Below are 27159 nucleotides of genomic sequence, written 5' to 3'. Positions count from 1 at the left end.
TGCATGGGTATTTGTTTGTCACGACGTCATTCAACGAATTCATGTTCAGCTTTCGACTGCAGTAACTATACGCCCAGCAACTTTATGTCCTTATTACTTTGTATACATTCTTTAAACTCCTTTCTACATTTTACCTTCCAAAATTTTATATATATATATATATTGTTAGGACGGAGCGCAAGTCAAATATTTTAATACTTCCTTGCACGTTTTGTAGAATAAAGCTTTTTATGGTTCTTCAAACTTCTTTCCACAGCGTTTTATCGCTTCATTTGTATCTAGTCTCTACATAAAATCAATATGACAGGTTAGGCGTATTAGTGGCGTACAGGGACCTTTGTATCTTCGATATCTATCTTCGGGTACAATTTATTTCTGCGAGGCATCATTCGCGTCTCGTTAGGCGTTGGATGGCAGTTTAACTCTGCTAGATAAGCAAAAAGAAATTCCTAGAAAGCGAAAAAAAAAGTTCAAAAAAAAAATAGCATTAAACCGATAAGTGGGAAATTCTTTGAAGCATCTTCTGTAATTCCTGACATAGATGATTTTTTTTTCATCTAACAACTCAAAACAGGATAGTTTCATTTTCACTCGCATTTCTAAATTGCATATATACAAACTTCCTTCATTTATATTAACTTACAAGTATACTTTATAGAGAGTTCCAAACAACATCTAGTACCACACGCTTTTGTTTTCCTTCGATTCTAAAAGCGCTTTGCAAGACCTGCGGGCGCAGCGAAGAAAACTCTTTGTAAGAGCAGCAGATGCGGCGAAATGGGCAGGGTGTCAGCGAGACGTAGCACAAGAAGATTAATCAGGCTACTATAGCGATCATGACGCTGTCAGGAGATGCGCAGTTATTAGCCTCTTGGATACGTGGCGGCACATCATACAGGTACCTCTTGACCGTTCCCGGATTTCTCTTGATTCTGGTACGGTTACTAGTTCACCTCACATCACAAAGTTCCAGTGGATTTCAGATTTTCCAAAACAGTTTAGTAGTTCATGAATTACATCCTGGCCGATGATGCTGCGTGTAACTAGCGGTGGTCAGCTAATTATGTAGCTACAAAAGTGAATCTCTTTAAGTTATGCGCCGTCGTTAATTGCTCTGCCGAGGCATGATCGGGGCATGCTCGAAAATCCGCCGGGACTCTCTTTACACGCAACCGAGTTCAATCTCCACCGCAACTGAAAATTCCATAGAGTGGGAAGAACAGAGCTATTCACAGCGCTTCATTATCCTGTTCCTGACTATTTGTATAGGCTTGACTTCACTGTTTAAAGATGGCAATGCACAGCCAAGAGTTCGATCCCCGCTTGATTCGAGGTTTTTGCCAAACGTTGGCCAAAGTGCTCGACTGGTGCTAATTTTGTTAGATTGAGAAGCACAATAATGGGGTCCTTGGAACTGTTTGAGAAGCAGTTCTCATTGTTGTTCGTAGGTTTGCCCTTCAAGGTTTTTGGATTTGAATTTACGAAACCTTTTTTCTTTTCTCTTGTCGTACCACATACTCTCGGCCAAATGGTGTAATATTTGCTTAGTGTTGACTAAACGTCTTGGGTGGATGAGCTTATTTTCTGTTTCCACAGAGCTCAACAAGCTCCTCAGAGCTCGTTTCTGCTCTTTATGATAGTTTTATATAATCTTTTCTCGCAGGTTGTGCCGCTTCTTTGAGGTTTTATGTCGTGAAGTTTTGAATTTAGTGACATCTTTTTTTGCATTTTATAGTTTTTCATCATTTTTCCTTCTCGTTCAAAATCGCAGGAGTGGGACCATGTAGCTTTACTTAAGTAAACCCTTTGCTTCAGTTTTATTGTTTGCTTTGCTCCTAGACTGTCTCTAAGACTAGTTCGTAGGGATTTGATTTCCGTCCCATTCGTTTTTGTGGGACTTTACATAGTTAACCTTCTCGAGGGACAGATTTTGGTTTTTTTTTCGTGATTCTGCTTATCAAAAATACTAATCATGGACAACTACACAAAAAAAGGACAGAAATTGATTTCCCACAAGCTGAGGTCTCGAAGGCATCCTAGGAACAAACGGCGTATAGTTACTGCAGTCGAAAGCTGAACATGAATTCGTTGAAAACAAACGATAAACCTAATGTATGAATAGGGCTACGTATTCTTAGCAAAGTTTTTTTTTTCAGTCTTCCGTATCTTTTGTTCCTAGAGCCTCTCTAGATTTTTGTTCGTAGGAATTCAATTTCGGTCCGTTTTTTCATGTAATTGTGCATGAATAACTGTTCTCATAGTCCAAGTCATACTCACCTGTATCACCTGTGCTCCCGTTGTTCATCGATTTGCTCGAGTGTGCAGTAATAATCCATTTGTCCCGATCGCGCGCAAGTGTTGCCCAGTGGCATCTCTTCTCGCGAGGGACTTGAAGAGTGTCGTACTTTTCTTTGGAGGGCTTTGTAAAGAAGTAAAGAAGTCGAGTCGGCGGTCTTCCTGCGGTGCTTTTGACGTTGCGTGGTATCCAGTCACTTATGGCTCTAGTCCAGCGATTGTCATTGAAACGCATCACGTGTCCAGCCCTCCTAATTTTGCTTTCCTTGGCATATGCGGCACTGTCTCTGATCTTCGATCGGTGACGTAGGAGTGAACATCGAATCCCTTCTTTTACTTGCGTAAAGCGGGTTGCTCTTAGCATCACCCTTTTCAATCCCGCGTTCTACGACGCTGATCGAATTTTCCTCCTGTTTGTGGAACGCAGGAAGAACGGTGGTGTTGAATAGATCAGCACGGAGCCGGATGTTCTTAGTCCTTCACTACATCCTCGATGCTGTTGAATGCTTCCCAATCCGCTCGTTTCCTTCTGCCCAGCTCGGAGATCAGGTCGTTCATCATGTTGATTTCCCGACATAGGTATAAATAGCTGGAGCATTCATTGAGCATTTTCATTTTTCAGCATGTTCGTTCCGTTGAGCATGAATGGAGCATCAGAAGCCCAACCGTTCTTCATGAACATCGTCTTGTCTAGGTTCAGTTGAAGACCAATCTTTCTACATGTTTCATCAAATTCGACCAGCATCCGTTCCACCTGATTGACGCTTGATATTATAGGAACGATCATGAGCGAAACGAAAATGGTGTAAATGCCGACCGTCAACCTTCACTCCCATGTCGTCCCACTCCAATCCTCGCATCGCGTTCTCGAAAGTGGCACTGAATATTTTGGGTGAAATTGCGTCACCTTGACGAACCTCTTTCTTCACGTCGGTTATGACGTCATTGTAGAATGGGGAAATTTTGGTCGTGAAGTTGTTATACAACTAACGAAGTATCTTTATGTACCAAGTCACACTAAACTCCGAAAACTAGTTAACTCCAACTAACTCCCTTCAGGAAGGTTGACTATGCGTAGCTACACAAAAAGTGGGGCAGAACTTGAAGGTCGCACGAAATTAATGTTGTTGGGACCTTTCCCGCGAAACGAAGGTTCGAGAGAAATCTTCCATCAACACGTATACCCCTTTCTTCCCATAAAAATGATTTCATTATCCATTGCAATGCAGCTGTGAACAGCTTCGGCGATATAATATCGCTTTGTCGAACCTCCTTTCCAATGGGTATGGTGAAGGAGCGGTGGAAAAGCTGTATCTTCGTGGCGCATCGATCGTAGCAATTGGCTGTCTTCACATACGAAGCGTCCACATCTTGATCGACCAGCCCTGACAGTATTGCATTCGTTTTTACGCTGTCGAAGGCTTTCTCATAGTCGACGAAGGTTAGAACAAGGGGCAGGCGGTATTCCCGGTAAACCTCTATGACCCTCGACACGGTCTGGATGTGGTCCAAGCAGCCGAACTCCTGGCGGAATCCAGCTTGTTCTTGAGGCTGGGCTTCATCCAGCGTCCTAGATATGCGCGTGAGGATGATCTTGGTGAATACTTTGTATAACACGCTCAGCAAGCGTATCGGACGGTAGTTCCGAAGGTCCTCTCGGTCACCTTTCTTATGGATAAGAACGGTTCGCGAGGTCTCCCACTGGTCTGGGATCCTTTCTTTCTGAAGGTAAAATGTCATTTGCACTGCTAAGATTACATGAAGTGGATGGCCACCAGCCCGAAGAAAGTCTGCTGATATAAAATCAGGCCCGGGGGCTGTGCCAGGTTTCATGCTCTTGATAGCGACTCGTACTTCCGAAGGGAGAATCCATGGTGGAGCTTCACCAGTGGGGATGATCGTGCTTGACACAGGAGTTGATGAAGGGAAAAGGTTCGAGTAGAACCACTAACCGCTCAATGTGCGATGCATTCGGTTCAAGCCTCGAAGCCCTTCTTCTTTCCAACAATTCCTTGGTGGTCTTCGAAATTCGATCCAAGTTTGTCGTGCGCAGCTTCGAGGCACGCTCAGCACAGGTTCGTAATCCTCTGAGCAGAATCTCGTAATCCACGTTTGCGTTCTCCTCGATGTGCCAGTCACCTTGGGACAAGGAGTCCTCGAGTACGCTATCGTCGTACACGACTTCTTTTCTCCTTCGTTGCCGATAGCAGATCTTCTTTTCCATCGTGTGGCTAAGTCGTATTTTCGCAAGTCGCACTTTTGTTCGATTCCCATATTCACCGACGATTATCTTTCTTCATGAAACGAGAGTTCCTATGGATGCGGGACAAGGGGTACCCGTGAAAACTGACCGCTCCTGTCCTCCCTTCAGCACCGCGCTCCTCCGCGTATTTACGGCTGCCGCTTCACCAGCTATCCTCCACGACCGCCTGAGATCACCTACACCCCGCCTCCTTGTTGCTCTCTGATCAACGCCGCGCGCGACGTTTGCGCCGCGACGATGCGAATTTTGAAGGGAGGAGGAGTGAAAAACGAATTGCCGCAGCGAATTCTGATGTACGGATATAGTAGACTAACGAGATATGCCTTTAGGTACAGTGTATGTCTGCGAGGCATTGTTCACGCCTCGTTAATCGTTAGATGCCAGTTTTACCCAGCTAGATAAGCAAAAAGAAACGCTTAGAAAGCGAAAAAAGTAAGGAAGATAGCATAACACCGATCAGTGGGACACTTTTTGAAACATCTCTTGCATTCCCAGAGATGAATGAGTGTTTTCCACCTAACAAGTCGAAACGATAATTTTATTTTCACTCGCATTTCTAAATGGCATATCACTTAAACCTATTTAATTCTTTCCTTCTTTCATATTAAAGGGATCACCCCACGAATCTGAGGTAGTGCAGATTTCAGGTGGACTATTCGTATACAGGACAGGAGACTATGGAGAGGGGGGTGATTCCGTCCATTTCTTCCTAATTGTCGTAAAAAACGGCCGGGAAGATGCGGCGCCGCAGAAGGCTGGCGCGCTCAGGTCGAACTCCCTGTAGAAAATAGTGCGCCAGAACGCCTGAAGCCGTATCTTCCGGGCCGTTTTTTGCGGCAATTAGGAAGAAATGGACGGAATTACCCCCCTCTCCATAGTCTTCAATCCCGTACACGAATACTCCACCTAAAATCCGTACCACCTCAAATTCATGGAGTGATGCCTTTAACTTACAAGCAAACTTTTATATTAACTTTATGTAAACCTTCGAATAACATCTAATACCAGGTACTTTCCTTTCCGTTCGATTTTAAAAGCGCATCATAAGAGCTGTAGGCGCGGCGAAAAAAAAAATCGTCGTAAGAGCGGTAGATGTTGCGAAATGAGAGGGGAGGGTGGCGTGGGCGGGGCGTCTTGAAGAAGTAACACAACAGTAGCAATCAGGCTACTGTAGCGATTATGACGGTATCAGGAGACGCGCGGTGCAATTAACGACGTTCTTTAGCCTCCTGGATACGCGGCGGCACATCATACGGGTACCTCTTGACCGTTCCCCTAGTCCGGCCAGACGATTGCCATTTTCACTCCGGTCCCCTAGTCCAAATCTTCCGATTCTGTGTTTCTCTTCTGTGGCCTTTCTTAGTTTTGCGCTGAAGTCTCCGACAACGAATTTGTAGGACTTCTCGTTGCGGATCACTTCCTCCAGCTCCTCGTAGAACGGGTCCAATTCGGATTCATCAGCTGCTGATGTTGGTGAGTTGCAGTTGATGATATGAGATATATGAGTTTTTGGCGGAGGGCGGAGGGGCGAATGGCAAGACGAGGTGACAGGATCTCGTGAGAATCGACAAGATGGACGACAGATGGGTGCCCAACAGAACCAACACCGCCTACATTTCGCGACGGAACCTTCTCTCCACGAATGACGAGTGTACCGTCATTCTTCTATCGTACGGCGCTCCTTCTGCACTTGATATCCTGCAGAGCAATCACGTGAAATTTGATACGCTCTGCAGCTCCGAGAAGGGCATGCAGGTCGGAGTCTGTGGACATTGTTCTCGCGTTGTAAGTACGCAGTCTGAGACAGCCTCCATGGCGAGTCGTGCGTGTGTCGCCTTGGTCCAGAATCAAAGACGTCCTGAACAACCTGAGATTTGGTAGCCTCTCGCCGGTCGCTATACCGTCCGACGTCTGAGACGGCAGGGCCCTGCAGGGTACTGAGGTAGTGAATATGCTGGAGTGGCAAAAAGACTTTTCCCCAAACTAAGCAGCCCTGCCTCGGCGAGCTTAGTTTTCACCACAGGTCGTCGCCAAACCTATATGGATCTGGGAGTCACCTTGCGACATTTTGCCAAGACGGTGGTGAAACCTAGCAGTGGTTTACACTGCTGTTTTCCATCTTTATAAATTGAAGAGTGATTGTAATATATCACTACTCCGCTTGCGAAGCGAGCGAACCAGTGCTTGACAGTCCTGATGATAGTGGTGCCCTCGCGCAATCTGCTGTTCATGTTGCGGGCTGCTGCCGCTGCTCCAATGCCGCCACACCATTCATAGAAGATGATAGCTCGAACTTGCTCTCGCGTAATTGGCTTCGTGATGAAAGTTAAGGAAGGTCCCACTTGAGCCGCTTGAGCTGATTGCATTGGATCTTCTTTGTTATTGCTTGGTTTGGTTAGAAGTTTATAGTGAACTGAACTCTCGATTCCCCACCCCCCCCCCCCCCCCCCCCTTTAAACGACGATAACCCTTACAACCTGTAAACAATACATGGATGAAGACCTCGCTAAGCCGGTCTCGTTCCTTTCCTAGTTCTTTTCCCACTGTTCTCGGTGCTTGACATTTTTTTTTAGAAAACCGGCTTCCCATTACCAGCCACTTTTCGGCCCAGTTAGCGTTCATTTTTGAGGTCTGACACTGAGGAAGAGCACAAATCTGCGGACGATTAGACTCGAGAAGTTGCTGTTGATTAATCCATTGACACCATTTGCTTAGCCTTCGAATGACACACAGGTGTCGATGGAAGATTGCATGAGCGACCATTTTCTTGGCTATTTCGTTAAAGGTTACAATTTCGTTCTACTATATTTTACTTTTACTTTATACTCTATTATACTATACTTTTACCATACTTTTACGTCTTAGCCTCTGAAGACTCTTCATGATGAGGCTGTCCTTCTTGGCCGTAGTTTTTGCAGCTCATACTTTTTGGAACCTAAGTTGCGGTCTATACATGTTGCCTTATCCGTACACAGATTTAATATTCCTGTCATTTCTGTTCTTTTGTTGCCTTTTTTAAACTTCTAATAATTCGGCTATTTTAATCTTTTCAGTATGACTTTGCAAGGTAGCAAAATCAAGCTATATGTTTTTCCAGGTTCTAACAGAATAAAGAACAATGTAATCTTGCTAGCTACATTTATGCAGCTACGTGCGTGAGTGTATCGTTAGGAACCTGCTCTCCTGTGACGACTTATGTTTAGACAAATAGCGGGTAATGATAATAGATAAGTGCGCTGCACAGCAGCTAGTAGCATCACCAGTCCATTTCGTTGTTCTACCTTGTGCTCCACCCATTTCATCGATGCGGATCACGTAGTATTAGTAAAGAAGCTTAACGCTTCCAGTAGTGATATATTACAACCACTCTTCAACTTATAAAGATGGAGAACAGCAGTGTTGAACTATGATACGTTTCGAAGTGTAAACATATGTTTGAAGTTTGAAATACCTTGATGTTTTTTTTTTTTCGTTTTTCCAATTCTTATTCACACTCCTATTTCAATTTGAGTTCTTGTTTTGCTTTTTAGTATATAAAAGTTGTAAATTAATAACTTGTCATCTATCCATGTTCGATTGATTTTATGCTACTGATGAGGAGGAAGGATACATCTAATAAGGTAAAAGGTGGCTCGCATGGGCACAGTACCTCTACTGGCATGTCTAAAGGACACCATTTCAATCGATAGTCATCTCTGTACTGAATGTGCGGCTGTTGTGTTTGAGGTATTGCTTTGTTCGATATAGACATGACTTACTGGCTTAATCGACGGGATAACACCTCCGCCTGACGCGATTACCCGCATTTTCGCCATCTTTGAACATAGCTCTGCCCAACCTTCTCGATCTGCAAGAGCGCCCGATTTGCAAGCGGAGACACCTATCTCGAAGACAAGCCCCGGTCGGGACGCCCCACACTGTCGAAGACTCCGCCATTCTCGACGCTGTCAAAGAGGATCCGGAGCTCAACAGTCGTCAGTCGCCTTCAGACCGTCGGCTACAGAAAGGTACTGGCTCAATGGATCCTTCACACCTTGACGGGTGGCACCCGGTTTGACAGGTATCCAACTGTCAATTTCTCCTTCTTAGGCCGGTTTGAAAAGAGTTTCTCGAAGACCTTTTACTGGAGATGAGAGTTGGGTCCTCTACGAGCACAGTGCCGTGTGGCTCCCTCAAGGAGAAGACCTTCGGACGCAAGCCAAATCGGATCTCCATCCCGAGAAGTGTCTCCTTTGTTGCTTCTGGGACTCAAGAGGAATGCAGTTTTATGAGCTGCTTCCACAAGGCCACACCGTCATCGGTCCCATATGCGCTAGTCAGCTCCAGACGCTCGCATCGGCTGTTCGAGAAAAACGGCCGAAACGAGCTTCGGTGCACTTCCTCCACGATGACACTAGGTCCCATATAGTTAAGGAGACCCATGAAAAACTGAAGGACTTAGGATGGGACACGGTGCCCCCTCCTCTATTCTCCCGCCCTTGCCCCTTCAGATTACCACTTACTCCGGCCCCTCAAGGCTTTCCTAACCAAGAAAATCTTCAGCAAAATTGAAGAAGTCGAACGGGCGGTCAGTGACTTCTTCGACTCCCAGTCTCCCGGGTTCTGGGAGAACGGGAACGCTGATCTGCCCGTTAGATGGGACGTTGTTATAATTAATAATGATGACTTTATTACTGATAAATTTCTATTGTAAGCTGAGTAAATAAAATAAGTAAAGGATAAAGTTTCTGGCGTTAATCAATCCGCTTGGGATGCGCCCCTACGTTCACTTCAATTCAGAATCGTTTGAGGTTTACGAACGTGTAACTGGCCTATACAATGACTTGCGGTGGCTAGCCGTTGTGTCAAGTCAGTGTTTTCATCCTCCCAGACAAGTCTGGCACCAATTTATCGACCCCGTAGGAATGAAAGGCTTGGTGAACTCTAGGGCGGATTCGAACCTCCGATCGATCGTGCAGGAAGCGGAACCTCTAACCGCTACACTACACCCGCCCCGATTAAATAAAATAAAGTAATAAAAATAGAGTAAGAAAAAGTGATGAATGATGACAAGACTTTCTGCCCAGCCTAATACATACTATCAGTTAATCGAAAACGAAGAGAAAAGGTATATCCTTCTATCGAATGAAAGGACGAGATTCAAGGTCGAGACGATAAATAAATTTTGTCGTCTTCCCGTTAAATGACTGAAAAAACTATTTGGTTTCTTAGATAAATATAGTGCACACTTAGATCACGTGTGTAGTATTATTATTGTATTTGGTTGTTGCTGTACTTATATTTACTTGTAGAATAAAACTACAAGAATCTTCTTTCTGCTAATTTTTCGACTGCCAGTATGAAGCAAGGGCTAAGATTGTTAACACTTTTTATTATGGCCAACGTTTCCGTTCTGTTATCTTCGTGGCGGCCTGTTTTCAGTCCACACGTTTGGCAAAACCAAATCGTGAAACCATCGCCCATCTTAATTCCTCCTATTCAGGAAAAACCGATTATAAGCTGCTGAAGGAAGTGGCGCGTGTACAAATGTGGCTTCAAAAGGTGTCTCATATGCAAGTTCATACAGGGTTATTTCCAACGCCGTTCTTTTTTTCCTAGGACGGTTACGAGGAATTGAACGTGAGCACTGTCATACTTGCAATTTATACCCATTATTATCTTTGCCTGGAAAGATCCCAACATCATTACTTTCGTGCGGCCTTCAAGTTCTGCCCCACTTTTTGTGTAGCTACGCATAGTCAACCTTCTTAAAGGTAGTTAGTTGGAGTTAACTAGTTTTGGGAGTTTAGTGTGACTTGGTACATAAAGATACTTCGTGAGTTGTATAGCAACTTTACGACCAAAAGTTCCCCATTCTACAATGACGTCATAATCGACGTGAAGAAAGGGGTTCGTCAGGGTGACGCAATTTCACCCAAAATATTCAGTGCCACTTTCGAGAACGCGATGCGAGGATTGGAGTGGGACGACATGGGAGTGAAGGTTGACAGTCGGCATTTACACCATTTTCGTTTCGCTCATGATCGTTCCTATAACATCAAGCGTCAATCAGGTGGAACAGATGCTGGTCAAATTTGATGAATGTATGAATGAAATGTAGAAAGATCGGTCTTCAGCTGAACCTAGACAAGACGATGTCCATGAAGAACGGTTGGGCTTCTGATGCTCCATTCATGCTCAACGGAACGAACATGCTGAAAAATGAAAATGCTCAATGAATGCTCCAGCTATTTATACCTATGTCGGGAAATCAACATGATGAACGACCTGATCTCCGAGCTGGGCAGAAGGAAACGAGCGGATTGGAAAGCATTCAACAGCATCGAGGATGTAATGAAGAAGAGGACTAAGAACATCCGGCTCCGTACTGATCTATTCAACACCACCGTTCTTCTTGCATTGACCTACGCTTCAGAAACATGGGCGTTTCGCAAACAGGAGGAAAATCCGATCAGCGTCATAGAACGCGGTTTCTTCGTGTATTCCTTATCTTTCAGATTTGCTGTGCAAATCTACGGTTGATGGGGAGTCCTCTTGCTGTAGCTCACCGTTAAACGGTTAACTCAGCGGTGGTGGCAGTGACGGTGAAATTTCTGATTGGTGTTTCCTGAAATGCAGCAGGCACTCCATGTAAATACCGTTGTCTGAACATGGCGGCTTGTTGAAGCTCACTCGACATTCTCAGGAAGTTCAATGTTACGGAATGGATGTTTGTTGCCCAAGATTTCATCCATAATTTCCTCCTAGGTATTGGACCTGTTCTTTCAAACTTGTAAAGATCATAACATTAATATGCTGCAAGGAACATTTTTATGCTTGAGTTTTCATACATCCCATTCTATAGTATGTCCCGTTATGTGACTTAAAAAAACTAGATCAATGTTCTGTCAGAATTTTAGGTTTGGTTAGTATGACATACAGATATTATGCTATATAATAGCGCGTTTAGTTCGCATGTGTGTGTGTGTTTGCTTGTGTGCCACGAAAATACCTAATAAAGATGCAAAATTTTCCATGTTTGGAAACCGAATTAGCGCCACTTGCATGGTAAGCGGGTATTTTGACTCTACCTTTTCCTGAAGGGATTTTTCACAAAGAGGTTGTTCCGGGGAATGACCGATGCTATATTCTATAAAGCAGTGCTCGAATGGTTGGTGGAAAGAGTTGCGCGAGTCCGTCCGGACACTGTTGATAGCTGGCGGCTTCATCACCACAATGCTGGCGCTCACACGGCGCTTTTGGTAAGAGAGGAATGCTTCTTAGTGGAGAAAAATGTGGGAACACTGCTGTCATCCTCGTCCACCCCTGTTCTGTGACCGCCAGACTTCTTTTCGTTTCCGATCCGTTTCGTTTTGTTTAAGAGAGTTCTTAAACGTTAAACATATTTGTGACGAGTCAACTCATGGTTATTGCACCACGATAATACGTTATCTCACACTTCGTTGAGTTCTGACTATCCTGTAAAGCACAAAGACCACTCCGGGGACACCGCTTTGAGCCCACAAAAGAGACACAACGTAAATAGTTGCGTGTACTGAAAGCTGTTTCGGAAGTCAAGTTTAACAACGAGAATTGAAAAAAGACGCTAACATAAGTGTTTTTTTTTTTGTCGGAGAAGGATTACTGTGGATGGGACGAAATAGTTTTGGAAGAATAAATAATGATTGTAAATTTTATAAGCAGAGTCATATTTCAATTTGATCACAGTAGTATATCCCAATGTCTCTTGTCCACGAATTCCTCTTTTCAAGACTCGTAATGTTGGTAGCTTTAGTTTTTCTAAAATCTTCCTCAGAAGCAAATTTCATCTGTCATTGCATTGCAAACATGATTTAAGTGGAATGGATGGGGCTTGCTGATTACAACGGGTCCAGGATACGCCTGCTCTGGCGTAACGACAGCCTATTCTAGGCACAGATTCAGATGCACCTAATCGGCTATGGATCCCCTAGGACCGTTCCCCACTTGAGTGCATTATTTATGGAATGACTTCCCTTTTATATAATACATTTCGTTCACAGTATATTTTTTATTCCATTATTCGCGAGTTTCAGCATCTTCTATGGCCACTTCCAGTAAATAACAGTTCGTGATTAAAGATCAGCACCCCCTTCCTGTCGCAGCTGATTCTTATCCGATCCTAGCGCTAGCACTCTTCACATAAGAGAAATATATTCTAAACTTAGATCCGTCAAAATGTTCTAAGAAGCCTTGATCCTCTCAAATACTCGAACTATCGTATGTGTACATGTCTTTACTGTATGCTTTCGTTTTTCATCATTCTTATAGCAAACTTGACCATTATGACAAATGGGACAACGTTATCGCTTTCATCGCTCTACATTGCGTAAGGCTATGCGAAGGAAAAACTGAGAAGGGGTCACTTAAAATCTGTGATCAAATCTTTCTCTACCCAAATGTGAATATTAGTATGTAGTTCATTGTTTTTCCTGGTTTATGTTCATCATTCACAGAAATTTGCAAGGTTGGATTTTTTCACTTCGTCCAGTAGATAGGGTTCAAGGGGTACCGCTCACGTATCAGAATGAAAGGTGGCAAATTCCCTCTCTAGAAAAAGGGTAGGTGAACAGTCCGCATGGCAACTTAATGCTTCTGTAAAGGCATACCCGACAAGGTGAGAACAGCTTTCGTTGATGTATTAGGTTGGTAGCATACGCGCCCTAGTCTTGCGCTTATTCTGCCGGACGTTTCTGGTCGTCTTGCGGGTGCTGCTTCTTTGGTTTTCAAGGAGAATACTCGAGAATATCACAAGTATGTTAGAAGAAATAATCCCATAACATTGTAAAAACCGCAAAAACATACTGTAATCTACCCCTCGAAGGTTTGCGTTTTACGCGGTTTTTTTTTCTGTGCACTTTTTTACCGAACTTATTCACCGCTGTTGTGAAAGGTAGCATTCGCCATTCGTTCGAAAGGTAGCAGAAGTAGTACTCATTTTTGTTTTCGCCAAAAGACTTTTTGATTAATTGGCTAAGAACTTGTTGAAGACACCTTCATTCTTGTCAAGCTTTTTGCAACACAACCAATCTGTTCATTTTAAGGAAAAATCTTTTGTTTCGGATTCCTTTGATGAGCTATCATCCCCAGTGTTATCATATCCCTTTGCTGTTTTGCTATCCGTCTCTGAATGCGACAAGAAATAAACTTTTTTCGTGGTCTGAATCAGGTTCTTGAATATACAGTACTTACTATGATTTGGAAAGACGAGATAGTTACGATTATTTAGATGCAATAGGTTCATATGTTCTGCAGGGAATGGAGTTCATTTTTCGCGTCGCTATGTCGATTCTTCAGCAAGCTCGCGTCGAATTGCTTAGGCTGGACATGGAAGGCATGCTCAAGGTAATTTCTGCATGGATAACGATAACCATAGGTGCGACAGAAGAAACATTCTATTCGAAAATTGAAGCGAATACTTTGATTTCAAGTCAATAGAAATGAAGGATGATTTGTTTTTTTTTTTTTTTTTGGGGGGGGGGGGGGGTAGAAGTCTAGTATGTCTATTATATGCTGGGTGGCCAGCTAAATAGCTGTTGTTTACAGTATATATTACATCACCCTTAAGTAATACGGTACTTCCGTCATTTTTGAAAATCAGATAGAACCAAAATTATTTCTCTTTCATTTTCTGCAATCTTTTACATCACTACCCTCTTTCAAAATTCACCTGTTCACGATGAAAAAAACCCCTCCAGTCTAATGAAGAAGATCTTATTATTTATTACAAATGAGGTAAGTCTAGCACAGTGGTAAATTCACTGAAACATTTTCGTGGTCGATAGAGCGCCAAAAGGATGCGTTATCCTCCATAAAATGCCAATAGTGCAACATTCTGCTATGTGAAGTGTTTTAATGCGTGCACCAGCAAATTCTGGGTCTCTGAAAACTCAGAATTCCAACCTATATCTACACCACCTTCCAAAGAGAAAAAAGTGCTTTTAAATTGTAACAAAAGAGGTCACTCCAAGTTTCATCATGCTTCAGTCGATGAGAAATCTTTTTCTTTTGTTTTATCCTCCCTCCTCAACTACTTTTCAAATCTGTGCTCCCGCTCCAGAAAATGTGCGGATGCGAGTTTTTCATCATTGTGGAAAACGCTGAATCAGAGCTTTCAGAGGAATTGAATCGAACAACGGCTAGAAAGATCCAATGCGGTGAACTATTTTATTCGCGTAATAAGTGAATATGGGTTAACTGTCCAAACCAAAGAGAAAAACACGAGCAATTCGTGGCACAAGTAGCCTCAAATTTTATCTACGGTGCAAGGATGATTCGCAGAAAAGAGGAGCCTAATTCTGCATTTGGTTTTTGGTGAGCGCTACCAAATTTCTTAGACTTTAATCAGTAATCATGGGATTGCATCTGACCAACAAATGAATTTAAGAAAAAAAAAACACTTTTAAGCGACCAAAGGAAATTTAATTTCGATGAGCTCGAAATCAGATTGGCTTATTGTTGTGTGATATACATGAGTAATCAAGGTATCTTTTTCAAAAAGGAACGTTATGTATAGATTTCTGATGACCAAAGAAACGCGAGAAAAGAACACCTTTATTGACACAAAAGTGAATTTCAACGTTTGTAAAGAACGTTGGATGACTATTTGCTGTCATTCTTCTAGAATCCCAACAGTACCAGCCTAACCTTTGTGTACAATATCGCATCTAGAGGCTCCAATTCTCTTTTTTTTTTGCAGTCTCATGGTTTTTTAATCCAATTTCTTCGTGCATTGTACTTCCTGATTTTTTTCTTAGAGGACTTAAGAACCACGCTATCATGCTGTGTAATAACACGCTTAGTCCGTGTATGTATGTGTCTGCCTGTGTGTCAAAAAAATACTCCATGTTGATGCAAAAGTGTGCTACACTGGTGAAGACCGTCAACCATCACCGCGCTTTTGACAAGCGAGCACTCTACCATTCGACTATACCCAGAGCTATACAGGTGTGTATTTTGGCTTTGATAAGTTGGTTTCTGTGATATGTTGGTAAGGGTAAAAAAATTTTTTGTGAATATATAGTTCCAAATTTTGCAAACCATCATGCTATATAATAACGGGCTTATTCTCTAACGTGTGTGTATGTGTACGTGTGTATATATGTGTGCATGTGTGCATGCGTGCATGACGTCGGATTCCTGCGCCGGCGCAGGAGAGGTGTAAAATAGGGTGAGACGGGCCATACGGAATGGACGTGATGCCGTAGCGAAAGAAAGCGGTGAAGTGGAGTGACGGCCTGGGATTGATGAGCCAGTCCCGCAAACCTGTACATTGAGTTGCAATGGGTCCAGTTGCCTGTAATTGATGTCCCGTTGTGCAGCAGTATCGCGCAATTAATTCACGTGTATTCGGCAGAGATTAAATGGGGCGTTGTGAACCGTTTCATAGCCATGACCACTACACGTGTTGCCTTTCATCATGTAAACGGCTTCTTAAATAGCAGCCAACAGTTTACATGATCTGACGTAGAACGTTATCTTTTACCTGTGCGATAATGATATTCACTTCAATAATTATTTTCTTTAGTAGAGCCGTACACGAGGTTGTTATAGTCCTTTATTCGTGGCTAACGTTTCGGCAATATCGCCTTCTTCAGAGCCTGAAAGGGGTGAAATCGAACGTGACTAATCCGATCAAACGCCTTATCCGCCCAACAAAGAAAGTCCTACGTTAACCGTTGGGTCTCATAGCTACCCGTGGAAGAAAACATCGTACCTTAGCATCAGCTGACTATCCCGCCACTGCTAGATACCTGGTGTGAGGTGACTAGCGCAATCAAATATCAGCCTTAAATAAGGCGCGAGTTCCCGCGTAATGGAGAGGCATTCCTCCTTGCGATTCATTTTTGAACTCTTGGAGTGGATCCAAAAAGCCTCCAGAGCCTTGCGCGCCGCAATGCTAGGTTCGCGCGCCAAAATCGTGATCTTAACTTCAAAATCTTCTCTGTTATGACGCCGCACCCTGTGACCACCCAATGCAATGGAGTCACATGATTTCCTTTTGCCGTCCAGGTGTTCTTTGATTCGAATACATAGTGGTCTAGCTGTTTCTCCTATGTATTCGTCACCACACTGTACACAGCAAATCATATAAACAACACATGAACTCATGCAATCACCCTCGTTGTTATCCGGGCATATTTTACACTCCGGTGTCGTGCAAATACGATCATATAGGCGATTACGAATGAGTATTTGCTTAAGGTTACTAGGGGGGAGATCCACGATGGTGACAGAAAAGGTTGTAAATAAAAGAAAATTTCAATTCTCTCGCAAAAATTTACAGAAAGTGCCACTACTTCTAATTTTCATTGATCATAGATGAGGATCGGAGCGAGAAACACAACATATAAGAAGCCGAGAGTTCAAAAAAGGTCTTTTAAAAAAGTTAAGGAGCGGACTTAAACCAAGAAAACAAAAAGATTTGTCATCGAATAAAGTGTAAAGTAAATCTAAAACGACTCCGAATTAAATTCGAAAGTTCTGGTGCATCCTAGAGGGATTAATCAGCATGGAGCATTTTTTCCATTTATCTTTACATCTTCTACATATAGTCTTCTGTATATAAAGATCGCTGCAAGTCAGGCTTGTGGAGGAAGGTTTTCATACAGCAGAGAGCGAAAATAGGCCGAAAAATGAATATCATATCCAATTGTGTAGTATCGTGGTGCAGACTTTCCTCTAGGATCTCTACAACTGTATGTTGTTGCGATATTAATGTGGATGCCGTACAAAAATGTGGGATAAAGCTGTGGTTTGAAGTTCACTAAAAAATCTACCAAGGTGTGTAGTGAGACTACTGAGGTCGAGTGCCTAAACCAGATGTAGGAAAAAGTTAATATAAGGTATAGGGTAAAGCCACTCAAGTGGTGAGGAGCTACAAGATTTTGGGGATAAAACCTGAGCATTGATCTTAGAGGATCCGTGATCTGTAGGCCAAAGTACTAAGCTGAATGATGAGGCCCAAGTCTTGTTTTTTGCCATAGACTTGTTCTTAAGGCTTAGACGCTATATTGCCGTATTGTCATATTGCAGAATAGAAATAAGGAAAAGAATAAAATAGAAAATAAGAAGCAAAGTAGCCTACGAGGTTTGCTAATTGTTAGATGACCTTCACAAGACAGAACTTGACGTCCAGTCGCATTCTTGTTGATTCATTGTGAAGTCTGATTTATCCTTAAATTTGCTAACAACTTGGGTCAAACTGTGTTGGATTTAGAACGGAGCGCTAAGTAATTTGGCTGCGAAGCCTTCCTTATCTTGATTCGTTGAAAATAAAAACAATTCTATTGTCGAACGAAGTCACTTGAGCTCTGGGATCACTTGAGCTCTACTATTTCTTCGATTGTTTTAATTCGTCATTCATCACCTTACAATTACAGTATTTTCAACGAGATATTCGAGAACGTTTCGAACATGACGCGGACTTATTATTTGCTTCGGCAAATAAGGTGCACCTAAACGCCAAGAGGATGAGGAAGTACGTTTTTCTTATTGTCATTGTTTTTTATTTAACGTCATTGTTTTACTAATCATGCCTAGATAGAAAGAACAATCTCTGCATTATACTTAATATCGCCTAGTCATGGCCTCACAGTGTTTTATTCTACGTTATTGGGTTCTCATTCTTCTTTTGTTTAGCACTTTAGACATAGTCAAAGAACCCTATTAAAACTTTTATTATATATTGCTGAGTGCATATCTGACAAGTCAAGCTAATTATCAAAGAACGAAAGAGAGTAGGAATAGATAAGGTTGCAGGAAAGAGATACACAGCTCTAACCAACCTTCTCGATCTTCTGCGAGAGCTTGCACAGAATCAATCCATTCGTCGCTATTCCATATTCTGCGAAACCTTACGTCTCGCCTGAACTGCCTATCCACGCCGAGTGCCCACGCAGGTCCTCCTTCACCACCTCAGTCCAGAACTTCCGTTTTCGGCCAGGTGGCTTCTTCCAGCTCGAACTCGACAAGCTCCTCAGAACTCGTTGAACAAGGCGATCTGCCGGTCTTCTTAATATATGACCAAAGAAGCAAAGACTATTTACTTTAGCCACTTTCGATGATGGTGCAAGATGTTGATGTCTTCCACGTGTCATCCGCCGGTATACCACATTAATTTCTGCGTAAAGATCTTCATTGTGGCACACTCTAGGCCAAGAGTAGCCAAGTAGCCGTCTAAGCAGCTCTCTTTCCGGGCAGTCAAGCCTCTCCATACCCGTTGATGGGAGACCTCTCCATATATCCATAACTGCCCAAGTCTCCGATCCGTACATCATGATGGGGCGAATTGCGGGTAGGTAGACTCGCAGCTTTACTTCGTTGGTGATGGGGGTCGACCAAAGGCATTTCGTTAAGGAGTTAAATGCAGAAGTGGCCTTAGCGCATCCGTTGTTCTTCAGCGTACAGTCCAGGTAACAGAACTCATCGACGAGTTCTATCGGTTGTCCGTCCACCCTGATTCCTATTCGAGGTCTCGCAGAAACCCACATCTGCTTGCATTTATTAGGGCGTAGACGTAGTTCATAGGCTGCAGCCAGCTTCGATACAAGGTTGACAACATGTTGAAGTTTAGTACTTCTTTCCGCGAATATAACATCGTCGGCGTACTCGAGGTCAGTCAAGGGGCACCCTGATGGTGCTAAGACAATGTCGGCAGGATACTGGTCGACTGTTCTTCGCATATTGTCGTCGATGGCGAAATTGAACAGGAAGGGTCCTGCCACTGCCCCTTGTCTTACTCCAATTACCACTTCAAACGGTGTTGTACATCCGGCTGGTGTTCGAACTGCAGCAGTTGTTCGTTGATTCATGTCATCAAGCAAGCGAACGAACTTTCCTGGTGCTCCATCGGAGCGAAGCGCGTTGAGAAGACGGCCTCGGTGAGGAGAGTCGAATGCGGCTTCAAAGTCCAGAAACGCTAGTTGCATTGGCTTCGAATACCGCTGCCAGATTTCGATCACTCTCCTGACGATAAACACATGGTCAATCGTAGATCGGCCAAGACGAAAGTCAGCTTGCTCGTTGCACGTTTTTTTTGTTCGCGATGTTTAATGAGTCGGTCCAGGATCATACGCTCCAATAACTTGCACATAACGCGCAGCAAAGAGATTCCTCGATAATTCCTAGGGTCCGTGACAGATAACCTCTTGTGGAAGGGAATTGTGATAGCGTGTCTCCACGAGTCAGATATCCTTTCGTCTATCCCTATTGAACGGATGATCTTTGTCATTTCACGAATCCCAGACGGCGGAAGATATTTTAGCATTTCTGCGCTAATCCTGTCGTCTCCACCAGATTTTCCATTCTTCATTTTTTGGATACAGACTAGAGCCTCTGACTCGGTCGGTGACTCCTCGTTAACCGCATATGTCTGCTTATGAACGTGCTTGAGTTCAGGAGTTGCTGCTTGCCGGTTTAGCAAGGTCTTGAAGTGATTCCTCCAAATTGGAAGGGTTGCTTTACCGACAGCCACTTCATTGGCAGTGTTAAGGAGAGGAGAACATCTTTTCATTTTGCCGCTATACTGTTTTAGTGGAGCATAGGCTTTCCGCGGGTTCCTATCCTCCCACATCTTCTCAAACTCCATCGCTCTTGACGTCCACTCGTTATCGCGGTCTTGTTGCAGTTGACGACGCAGCTTCCTTCTAAGACGCTTTTCCTGGTTGAAGTCACCAGCGCTGCGCGCGACACATATAGCGTGCGTGAATTTTGTTTCCGCAGATGCAAAGGCAAACTTCTTCCGCGGCAATAGAATCGGGAGCGTTTCCCTTGCAGCGTCCTGGATGCACTTTGTGAAGGAGTCCGCATCGCTAAGCTTCTTCCTGGTCCGTACTCTAACATGAATAGAAATTGGCGGAATTTTGTTCTGCATTCATCATCTTTCAGACCTGCCATGTCGATTTTCGGTTGAAGAGGAACTCCTCGCTTTCTCTTGTGAAACCGTATCTTGAAGCTGAGAAGAACTGGACGGTGGTCAGAGTAGAAAGCAACGTTCCAAATAGCTCTGGATTTTCGGATATCCGAGTGAGGATGCTCCTCGTCAGAAAATAGTCGGTCTTAAATTTAAGAGTCCTCATCTTCCGCTTGCGCTGCTCTTCAATCGTTAAAAGGGTTGACCCCTGCCACGTGAGCTGATGGCGTCGATGATTCCTCTTAAACGTGGAAGCGATGATGAGGTCCGTCTGTTCGCACAAGTCGACCAGACGGTCACCGTTGTCCGACGTGCGCTCCGCTGCATAGTACCATTTTCCTAGCACATCGGATTGCTGTTCGAGTCGCATCTTCGCATTTGCGTCGATTCCGACAATAACCACCGGCTGGCTTGGTATTTTAGACATCAACGCATTGAGTTCATCATAGAAGGCGTCCTTGCTGTTCTCCTCAGCGGTTTCCGTAGGTGCGCGAGCACTTACGATCCAGAGTTTACGTCCTCCGCGATCCCGCAGTCGTAGAAAGGCGCATCTAGACGACGTTAAGCCAAATTCCTCCACCAAGTTCTTGTAATCGTTCCTCACAGCCATCGCGCAGCCACCTACTTTGTTCTCATCAGCATCGCCGCAGGATGTGGTGTAATTTTCGAAGCTGATGACGGGCCGATCTCTCATGCGTAAAAGGCACACAGAGATATCGCAGAAGTCTGAATAGAGCGACTTGTTGGTGTTCACTCGATAGTGTTCGGCAGTTCAGCGTGACGAAACGAATGGTTGTTGCCAAAGATTCCGTGCTCTCTTCAGGCAGTTGACCTTTCAGGTTATGGGCTTTGGCGGTGTGCTGGACGACGTCACCTTTTTGCAATTTGTGGGAATATTTCGCCATATAACAATGCAGGCTATATAGCTCTTATGTTCCCAATGCGTACACTCGAACGCCTGATTGCGTTTAGTTAAAGCAGGGCCACCACGTACATGTATCAATGAGATTCGTATACGCGGCCCCATGTGGAAGTAAATTTCCAAATCTGGAAATTGGGGATCGTTGCTCCAAAATTCCCGAAAAACCCAGAGCAGAAATCATTGGTTGGGGGACAAGCGTTTTCTTCGCTGTTTTTTTTTGCACATGTATGAATCCAGAATAAACTTCTCTCTGAATACGAAAAATGCTGATTTTGTGAAGTCGGTTTTATATGACTTATGGTATATATAGACATATATACCATAAATGTGTGTAATGTAATATGTAATATTAGGTTGAGTCGAAAGTTCTCGGACAAAGTGGTAGTGATAACTTCTAGAGATCATCACTCAGCAAAGAGCTGACAAAAATGGATGTGTTAGCTACCGTTTGATAGAGTATAAAATTCTCTTTAAAGTGTAAGTTAACAATTACACTGAGCTAGTTCCTTTCCTGCCACCATGCCGCGCGATTTCAAGCCGTCGTCACTCCACCTCCGCAACGTCGAAATCTTTCTCCATCTATCTGGCCAAGAACCAGCGGATATCGATAGACGTCTGAAGGAAGTTTACAAGGAGCACGCCTCCGCTAGAAGTACAGTCTACAAGTGGCACACGAAGTTCGCGTCGGGTGACTATTCCATGGAATATGAAGACCGTTTGGGACGCCCGATGGAGTTGGATTTCGACATGCTGCGGAGACAGGGGGAAACCGACCCGTATCAAACCACTCGCGAACTGGCAGTCGCTCTTGGGGTGAGTCAAACCAGTTGTTCGCGATTTGAAGTCAATCGGCAAGGTGCGAAAACTAGGTCGATGGGTACCACATGCTCTGACGCAATATGAGATGGACTGCCGCGCTGATACAGCACTTTCTCTCCTCACGCTCAAGCGCACCCACACCTGGCTTGAGCACTTAGTCACCGGGGATGAGAAGTGGATTTCCTGTTCTAAGATTCACCGGCGTGCCCAGTGAGTTGACCAAAGTACGGATGCGGAAGACGTCCCTAAACTCGATGTACACGCCAAAAAGGTTATGCTCTGCATCTGGTGGAGCGTACACGGCGTCGAATACTGGGAGCTGCTCGCTCAGGGATGTACAATGACCGCCGTCTACGTTGAGCAACTGAGGAATTAGAAGACAAATCTCGAAAATGCACGCCCGCAGCAGCGCGAAGTCTACTTCCAGCACGACAACACTCAGTCACACATTCGAAAAATGGCCAAGGCTGAACTGCATAAGTTCTTCTGGACCATTTCACTACACCCACCGTATTCCCCAGATCTCGCTTCCTCAGATAACTACCTTTTTCCCTATCTCCAACATCATCTGGATGGTCAAGACTTCCAAACCCGCGACGACATCAAAAAGGCACTCGAGCAGTTCTTCAAGGAACAGTCCCCAGCGTTCTGGAGCAAAGGCATCTACGATCTGCCTAGTCGTTGGAAGAAGACCATCGATGCCAATGGGGCATACTTCAAATGATTTACAGTTATCGTTTGAAAATTGCAAAGTAAATAAAAATATTGTCAATTTGTCCGAGAACTTTCGACTCAACCTAATAATATGCGCATATATATATACGTTTCGTAGAAGAACGTTCTGGATGAAGTTGCAGTTTATATATTGTATATAGTATACAGTTTATTTGTGTCGTTAAGTTTCAGAAAAGAGCAATCCCTCAAGTGCACATGTTTTTAACACTGAAACAAGGCTGGAAGCTCACAATATCCGATTAAGTGGACCAGTTGATTAGCGCCGCACTTCCCGATCTGGCAACAGACCAGCAAGTGATACCTGTGGTTGAAAAGGGAAGCCTGTCTACATGGAAGAGAGTTATACCAAGAAATCTACCCTTGGGCTTCTAATTCAAGACCTTCCAACTGACTACTAATATGAGGCTGCAGGACAACAGCGCTTATTATAGGGAACGGCTGATCAAAGCTGGTGGAGAAGTTTCTTTTGACGAGAACGAAGACATCAACATCCTTGACAATTTCGTTCACAATGAGGATCTTGCGGAAGAAACTTTTTGGGGACTCCTTTTACGATCGAAGTGTGGATTTTTTCGATGTTACTGGCTTGAGTCCAACAGATGGCGGCGGTTTACCAATAAATACGAATCTATAGCTATCTATAACTAAGACAAGAAGAATCTAAAAAGAAAGAATATCTAGGAATCTGGAAATAATACACATAAGAATCTAGACACTTGATTGATCGATCGATCGAAATAGAATTTTAAGAGAACGAAAAGATGTGATTTATTTTCCGAATCACCGGTATTTGTGATTAGTACAACTCAGTCAAATTGTTTTTGAGATCTCTTTCATGTGCATAGAATTTCCTATGTTGTTACTATAAAATAAGCAATAACTTTATATATGTTTTTCATAGTTGAATGGGGCTATTTGAGATAGAGTAACCAAATGTATTTAATATTTTGATCGTTTAGCCACCGTTGAAGTAATGCAACAACTGTTGTACATACCACATGTTAAATAATTTTAAAAAATGTGTAAGAATCAGCAAAAAAATCGGGCTTATCTAATCCTTCTCTCGCTATTTCGTGATAACTGTGGCCATCTTTTCAAGTGTAAATTCTTTAGGCTTGAGAAGGACTATCTAGCGAAACGAACGAAAGAACAGGAAGAGGCCGTCGAACTTCGCGTGAGTCATCTTCATTTTCTACCTCTCCAATCCCCAAAACAGGAGAACAATGACTTCTATCTGTAAGCTAACGAGCGGAGTGTACCTACTCCACCTCTTGTGAAACTTCATTTCTGCCGATCAAGGCTCAGCTCTCTCATACAATTTGCCTGTTGGGGATTTACTTTCTCAAACGGCAAAGAACCATCTTTATGCACGAAAGATGTACTAACGTCGTACTCCGTTCTCAGTATTTCATCCTATTCCTCTATTTATGGCTCTTTTATACAGCATGTTCCGTTATTCTCCAATTTGAACGCTTAAAGGAATCTGGTTGATAATCTTTGTATAGTACTTGTACTTTTCTTCATTGAAAGGACTAAGTTGGAATGAAAATGAAGTTCTGGCTAGAAGTTTGGTCCAAGTTCTTGTCGTTTCCCCAAATATCTGTTCACGAAGGTTTGCGATAAATGGTTCTGTACTGCAGACGAACAAAGTGGGTGGAGGGTGAATCCCAAACTCAGGTATGCACCACTAAAAGTAGACAGCAGCAGTGGAAATCCGAAAATATATGGAAAACGTAGTGGAACAAGGTGTGAAAAGGACATAAAAAGGAAGATTTCGTGATGGTTAACATCCAAGAAGGAGCGATCATTGTACACCTCACTAACTCACTTCTATTCCTTCAATGCCAGCAATTCCTTGTACATTCACACTTTCAAGAAGCTAATTTTCTTCAACAGAATGTGTAGTCTTAATCCCGTATATGAGTACATGGGTGTGATGGTAAAAAGAAGTCTTAGTATGTCCATTTATGCTTTACTGGTTGTTCAACTGACCTCTGTCGAATGACATGAGAAGTTCCGGAAACCACTATGTAGCAGCGAGGTTACTATGACAATCAAACTTCCATGCCCATTTGCTTTCGAGGTCTATGCTTACGTAATACTTCAGTTGAATGATACCTCTTTCCTTTTTTGCTTTACATCCACTTTTCCATTAATTTCGTTCCCAGACTACGTTGTTACGTCCGTGTATGTGTCTGCCACACTTTTCTAGTCTTTGCGCTTTTTCTAAAATGTTCTGCTGCCCGCACTTCCAAAGTTCCTCTTTCGAATTTATTCAGCAGCTGATGTTGCTGCATACCTACGAATCTAAAAAATATATTTTACTGTCCTTAAGATCCCTCGTATTATTGTGAGACAGACGTGGTGTAGTCGGGAAGAGTTTGGGCAGCGACTGCATTTTTTTGCATTTTGACATTTTTTTTTTTGTAAAATTAGAATAGTTTTTTTTTCTATCAACGCTTTCTTCAATTTTTCACCCGAAACTTTAAGCATAGATGAAAAATTTTATGGTTTTTCTCTAAATGCGTCAGTTCTATATTTGGAGAGCAACCAAACTTGGTTTTACATCTATGTTTTTCTCACATCCACAATTTGGAAGCATTATTCAAGGTATGAGTTTCCTCCGTTCTCAACTATTAGCAAAGAATGATGTGCTAACCCGAAATAACGTGAATATCACTATCGTAGTGACAAAAATATCGTTCTACGTCAGATCGCGTAAACCGTTGTCTACTATGTATTGTATTTAAAGGCAGCATGTCACGAATCTGAGGTGGTGCGGATTTCAGATGGAGTATCCAGGTAGGGGTAGTTCCGCTCATTTCTCCCTGCATCACTGCAAACAGCCGTCTCTAGAGTGCTGTTTTAGTGTTCTAGTGTGTACGACGCCATCCATTTCAGCGCTCGAGAGATGAGCGGAACCACCCCGGTCTCCACGATCTACGACCCCGTGTATGGATATTCCACCTGAAATCCGTACCACCCCATATTCGTGGTATGCTGCTTTTAAATAGGGCGCGAGTTCCCGCAGTAATGCAGAGGCATTCCTCTTTGCGATTCATCTTTGAGCCCTCGGAGTGGATCCAAAAAGCCTCCAGAGCCTTGCGCGCCGCAATACTAGGTTCGCGCGCCAAAATTGAGATCTTAACTTCAAAATCTTCTCCGTTATGACGCTGCACCCTATGACCATTTGAGATCCGTTCGCACGTGTGTTTTCTCTTTTTGAAGAAAGGATGTTAGCAGCATCAGGGGACATGCTGGGAAGTAGATATGCGAAGGAAACATAGGGACCCATTCTACCGCGTTGGGACTCCTGCGCACCAATCCGGCGCAGTGGAACCCGTCTCTCTCCGCTCTCTAGCTTCCTGACACCGGCGCACCCATGGAACCCGTCGCACCCTATTTTACAGCTGTCTGTTTCCGGGGTACGAATTCGACGCCGTAGGGCCCGTTTCACCCAATTTTACCGCTGTGGGGCTCCAGCGCACCAAACCGACGCCATGGTATCCGTCTCCCTCTCTCTTTGGAATTTCTTGACTGAGACACACGCATACACAGACGCACACGCGGCAGGATAAGCTGGTCATATAACATGATAGTGTGCTAATTTGGAAGTATACATTCACATAAAAGCTTATTTGCCCTCACTAACACATGACAGAAACAAACTTACCTTATCAAGGTCAACATACATGAACACAATTCTGGGCAGTAGTCTAGTGGTAGAGCGCTCGCCTATCGGTTGCATGGTTATGGTTCGGCACATCACCGGTGCAGAGTTTTGCACCATTATGGGGTATTTTCATGGCATACACACACACACACCGACTAAGGGCGTTATTATATAGCATTATGATTACATTATTATGTGGTAATGTTCAGAAACTCAATTTAAAAGACCAAAAGAAGAATGCGAAGGCTTCCCACACGTGCAATAATCTGAGCAGTTCTAAAATGGTAAAAAATGAATGAAGTGATGGCTTTGTGATATAGAACTGAAAGAAAGCACATGGAGCGGAGTAGTAGACATAAATGATTGGAAAAATTAGGAAAAATTAGCAAACGAACAAACGAACTCTGCAGAGCGTAAAAAAGATAAAAGCGTTCTAATGGAAGAATGGTGAGCGCTGCCCACTACTAAGCATGTCGTTCGGTTCCTCATTTATCCATAGCTGACCTTATGGATGCGATCAG

General features: G+C 43.5%; 8 protein-coding genes across 14 annotated transcripts in view; 4 read left to right on the top strand and 4 right to left on the bottom strand.

Annotated features, from left to right (window-relative positions):
- Window positions 1-2893: 2893 nt before the first annotated feature.
- RB195_024729 (uncharacterized protein) lies at window positions 2894-4519 on the bottom strand (the record flags this gene model as incomplete). Of its 2 annotated transcripts, none has more annotated exons than XM_064212609.1 (4): window positions 2894-3049; window positions 3120-3281; window positions 3430-4198; window positions 4248-4519. In XM_064212609.1, 4 exons carry the CDS (start codon window positions 4517-4519, stop codon window positions 2894-2896), a joined length of 1359 nt encoding a protein of 452 aa, XP_064068490.1. The 2 variants fall into 2 exon arrangements, with proteins under 2 accessions (XP_064068490.1, XP_064068491.1); XM_064212610.1 differs by having other exon boundaries at window positions 3120-3202; window positions 3480-4198.
- Window positions 4520-5735: 1216 nt separating this feature from the next.
- Window positions 5736-6924, bottom strand: RB195_024728 (uncharacterized protein; the record flags this gene model as incomplete). The annotated part of the gene is made up of 2 exons (XM_064212608.1): window positions 5736-6168; window positions 6737-6924. 2 exons carry the CDS (start codon window positions 6922-6924, stop codon window positions 5736-5738), a joined length of 621 nt encoding a protein of 206 aa, XP_064068489.1.
- Window positions 6925-10813: 3889 nt separating this feature from the next.
- Window positions 10814-11080, top strand: RB195_024727 (uncharacterized protein; the record flags this gene model as incomplete). Its single annotated transcript, XM_064212607.1, has 1 exon — window positions 10814-11080. The coding sequence occupies one exon, from the start codon at window positions 10814-10816 to the stop codon at window positions 11078-11080; it is 267 nt and encodes an 88-aa protein (XP_064068488.1).
- A 590-nt stretch (window positions 11081-11670) lies between these two features.
- On the top strand, window positions 11671-18248 carry RB195_024726 (uncharacterized protein; the record flags this gene model as incomplete). Of its 2 annotated transcripts, XM_064212605.1 has the most annotated exons (4): window positions 11671-11799; window positions 13832-13921; window positions 17959-18056; window positions 18218-18248. In XM_064212605.1, the coding sequence occupies 4 exons, from the start codon at window positions 11671-11673 to the stop codon at window positions 18246-18248; spliced, it is 348 nt and encodes a 115-aa protein (XP_064068486.1). The 2 variants fall into 2 exon arrangements, with proteins under 2 accessions (XP_064068486.1, XP_064068487.1); XM_064212606.1 differs by lacking the exons at window positions 11671-11799; window positions 18218-18248 and having other exon boundaries at window positions 13835-13921; window positions 17959-18108.
- Window positions 18249-18432: 184 nt separating this feature from the next.
- Window positions 18433-19506, bottom strand: RB195_024725 (uncharacterized protein; the record flags this gene model as incomplete). The annotated part of the gene is made up of 1 exon (XM_064212604.1): window positions 18433-19506. The coding sequence occupies one exon, from the start codon at window positions 19504-19506 to the stop codon at window positions 18433-18435; it is 1074 nt and encodes a 357-aa protein (XP_064068485.1).
- A 29-nt stretch (window positions 19507-19535) lies between these two features.
- Window positions 19536-21183, bottom strand: RB195_024724 (uncharacterized protein; the record flags this gene model as incomplete). Of its 3 annotated transcripts, XM_064212601.1 has the most annotated exons (2): window positions 19536-20357; window positions 20467-21183. In XM_064212601.1, the coding sequence occupies 2 exons, from the start codon at window positions 21181-21183 to the stop codon at window positions 19536-19538; spliced, it is 1539 nt and encodes a 512-aa protein (XP_064068482.1). The 3 variants fall into 3 exon arrangements, with proteins under 3 accessions (XP_064068482.1, XP_064068484.1, XP_064068483.1); XM_064212603.1 differs by lacking the exon at window positions 20467-21183 and having other exon boundaries at window positions 19536-20450; XM_064212602.1 differs by lacking the exon at window positions 19536-20357 and having other exon boundaries at window positions 20461-21183.
- Window positions 21184-21930: 747 nt separating this feature from the next.
- RB195_024722 (uncharacterized protein) overlaps window positions 21931-27159 on the top strand; it is a gene marked incomplete at both ends in the record, with an annotated part of 36526 nt that continues 31297 nt past the window's right edge. The window contains 3 exons of one of the 3 annotated variants that reach the window (XM_064212597.1): window positions 21931-22224; window positions 23377-23525; window positions 24079-24139. In XM_064212597.1, the coding sequence (XP_064068478.1) occupies window positions 21931-22224; window positions 23377-23525; window positions 24079-24139 (504 nt within the window). Of the gene's footprint in view, window positions 22315-23364; window positions 23526-24078; window positions 24140-27159 lie in introns of those variants that run through there. The other 2 variants (XM_064212598.1, XM_064212599.1) reach the window with 2 other exon arrangements.
- On the top strand, window positions 22688-22954 carry RB195_024723 (uncharacterized protein; the record flags this gene model as incomplete). Its single annotated transcript, XM_064212600.1, has 1 exon — window positions 22688-22954. One exon carries the CDS (start codon window positions 22688-22690, stop codon window positions 22952-22954), a length of 267 nt encoding a protein of 88 aa, XP_064068480.1.

The sequence above is a fragment of the Necator americanus genome, chromosome X, assembly GCF_031761385.1.
Source record: "Necator americanus strain Aroian chromosome X, whole genome shotgun sequence".
In the NCBI taxonomy this organism is placed as follows: Eukaryota; Metazoa; Nematoda; class Chromadorea; order Rhabditida; family Ancylostomatidae; genus Necator; species Necator americanus.
This window is presented reverse-complemented; position numbering and strand designations above follow the sequence as displayed.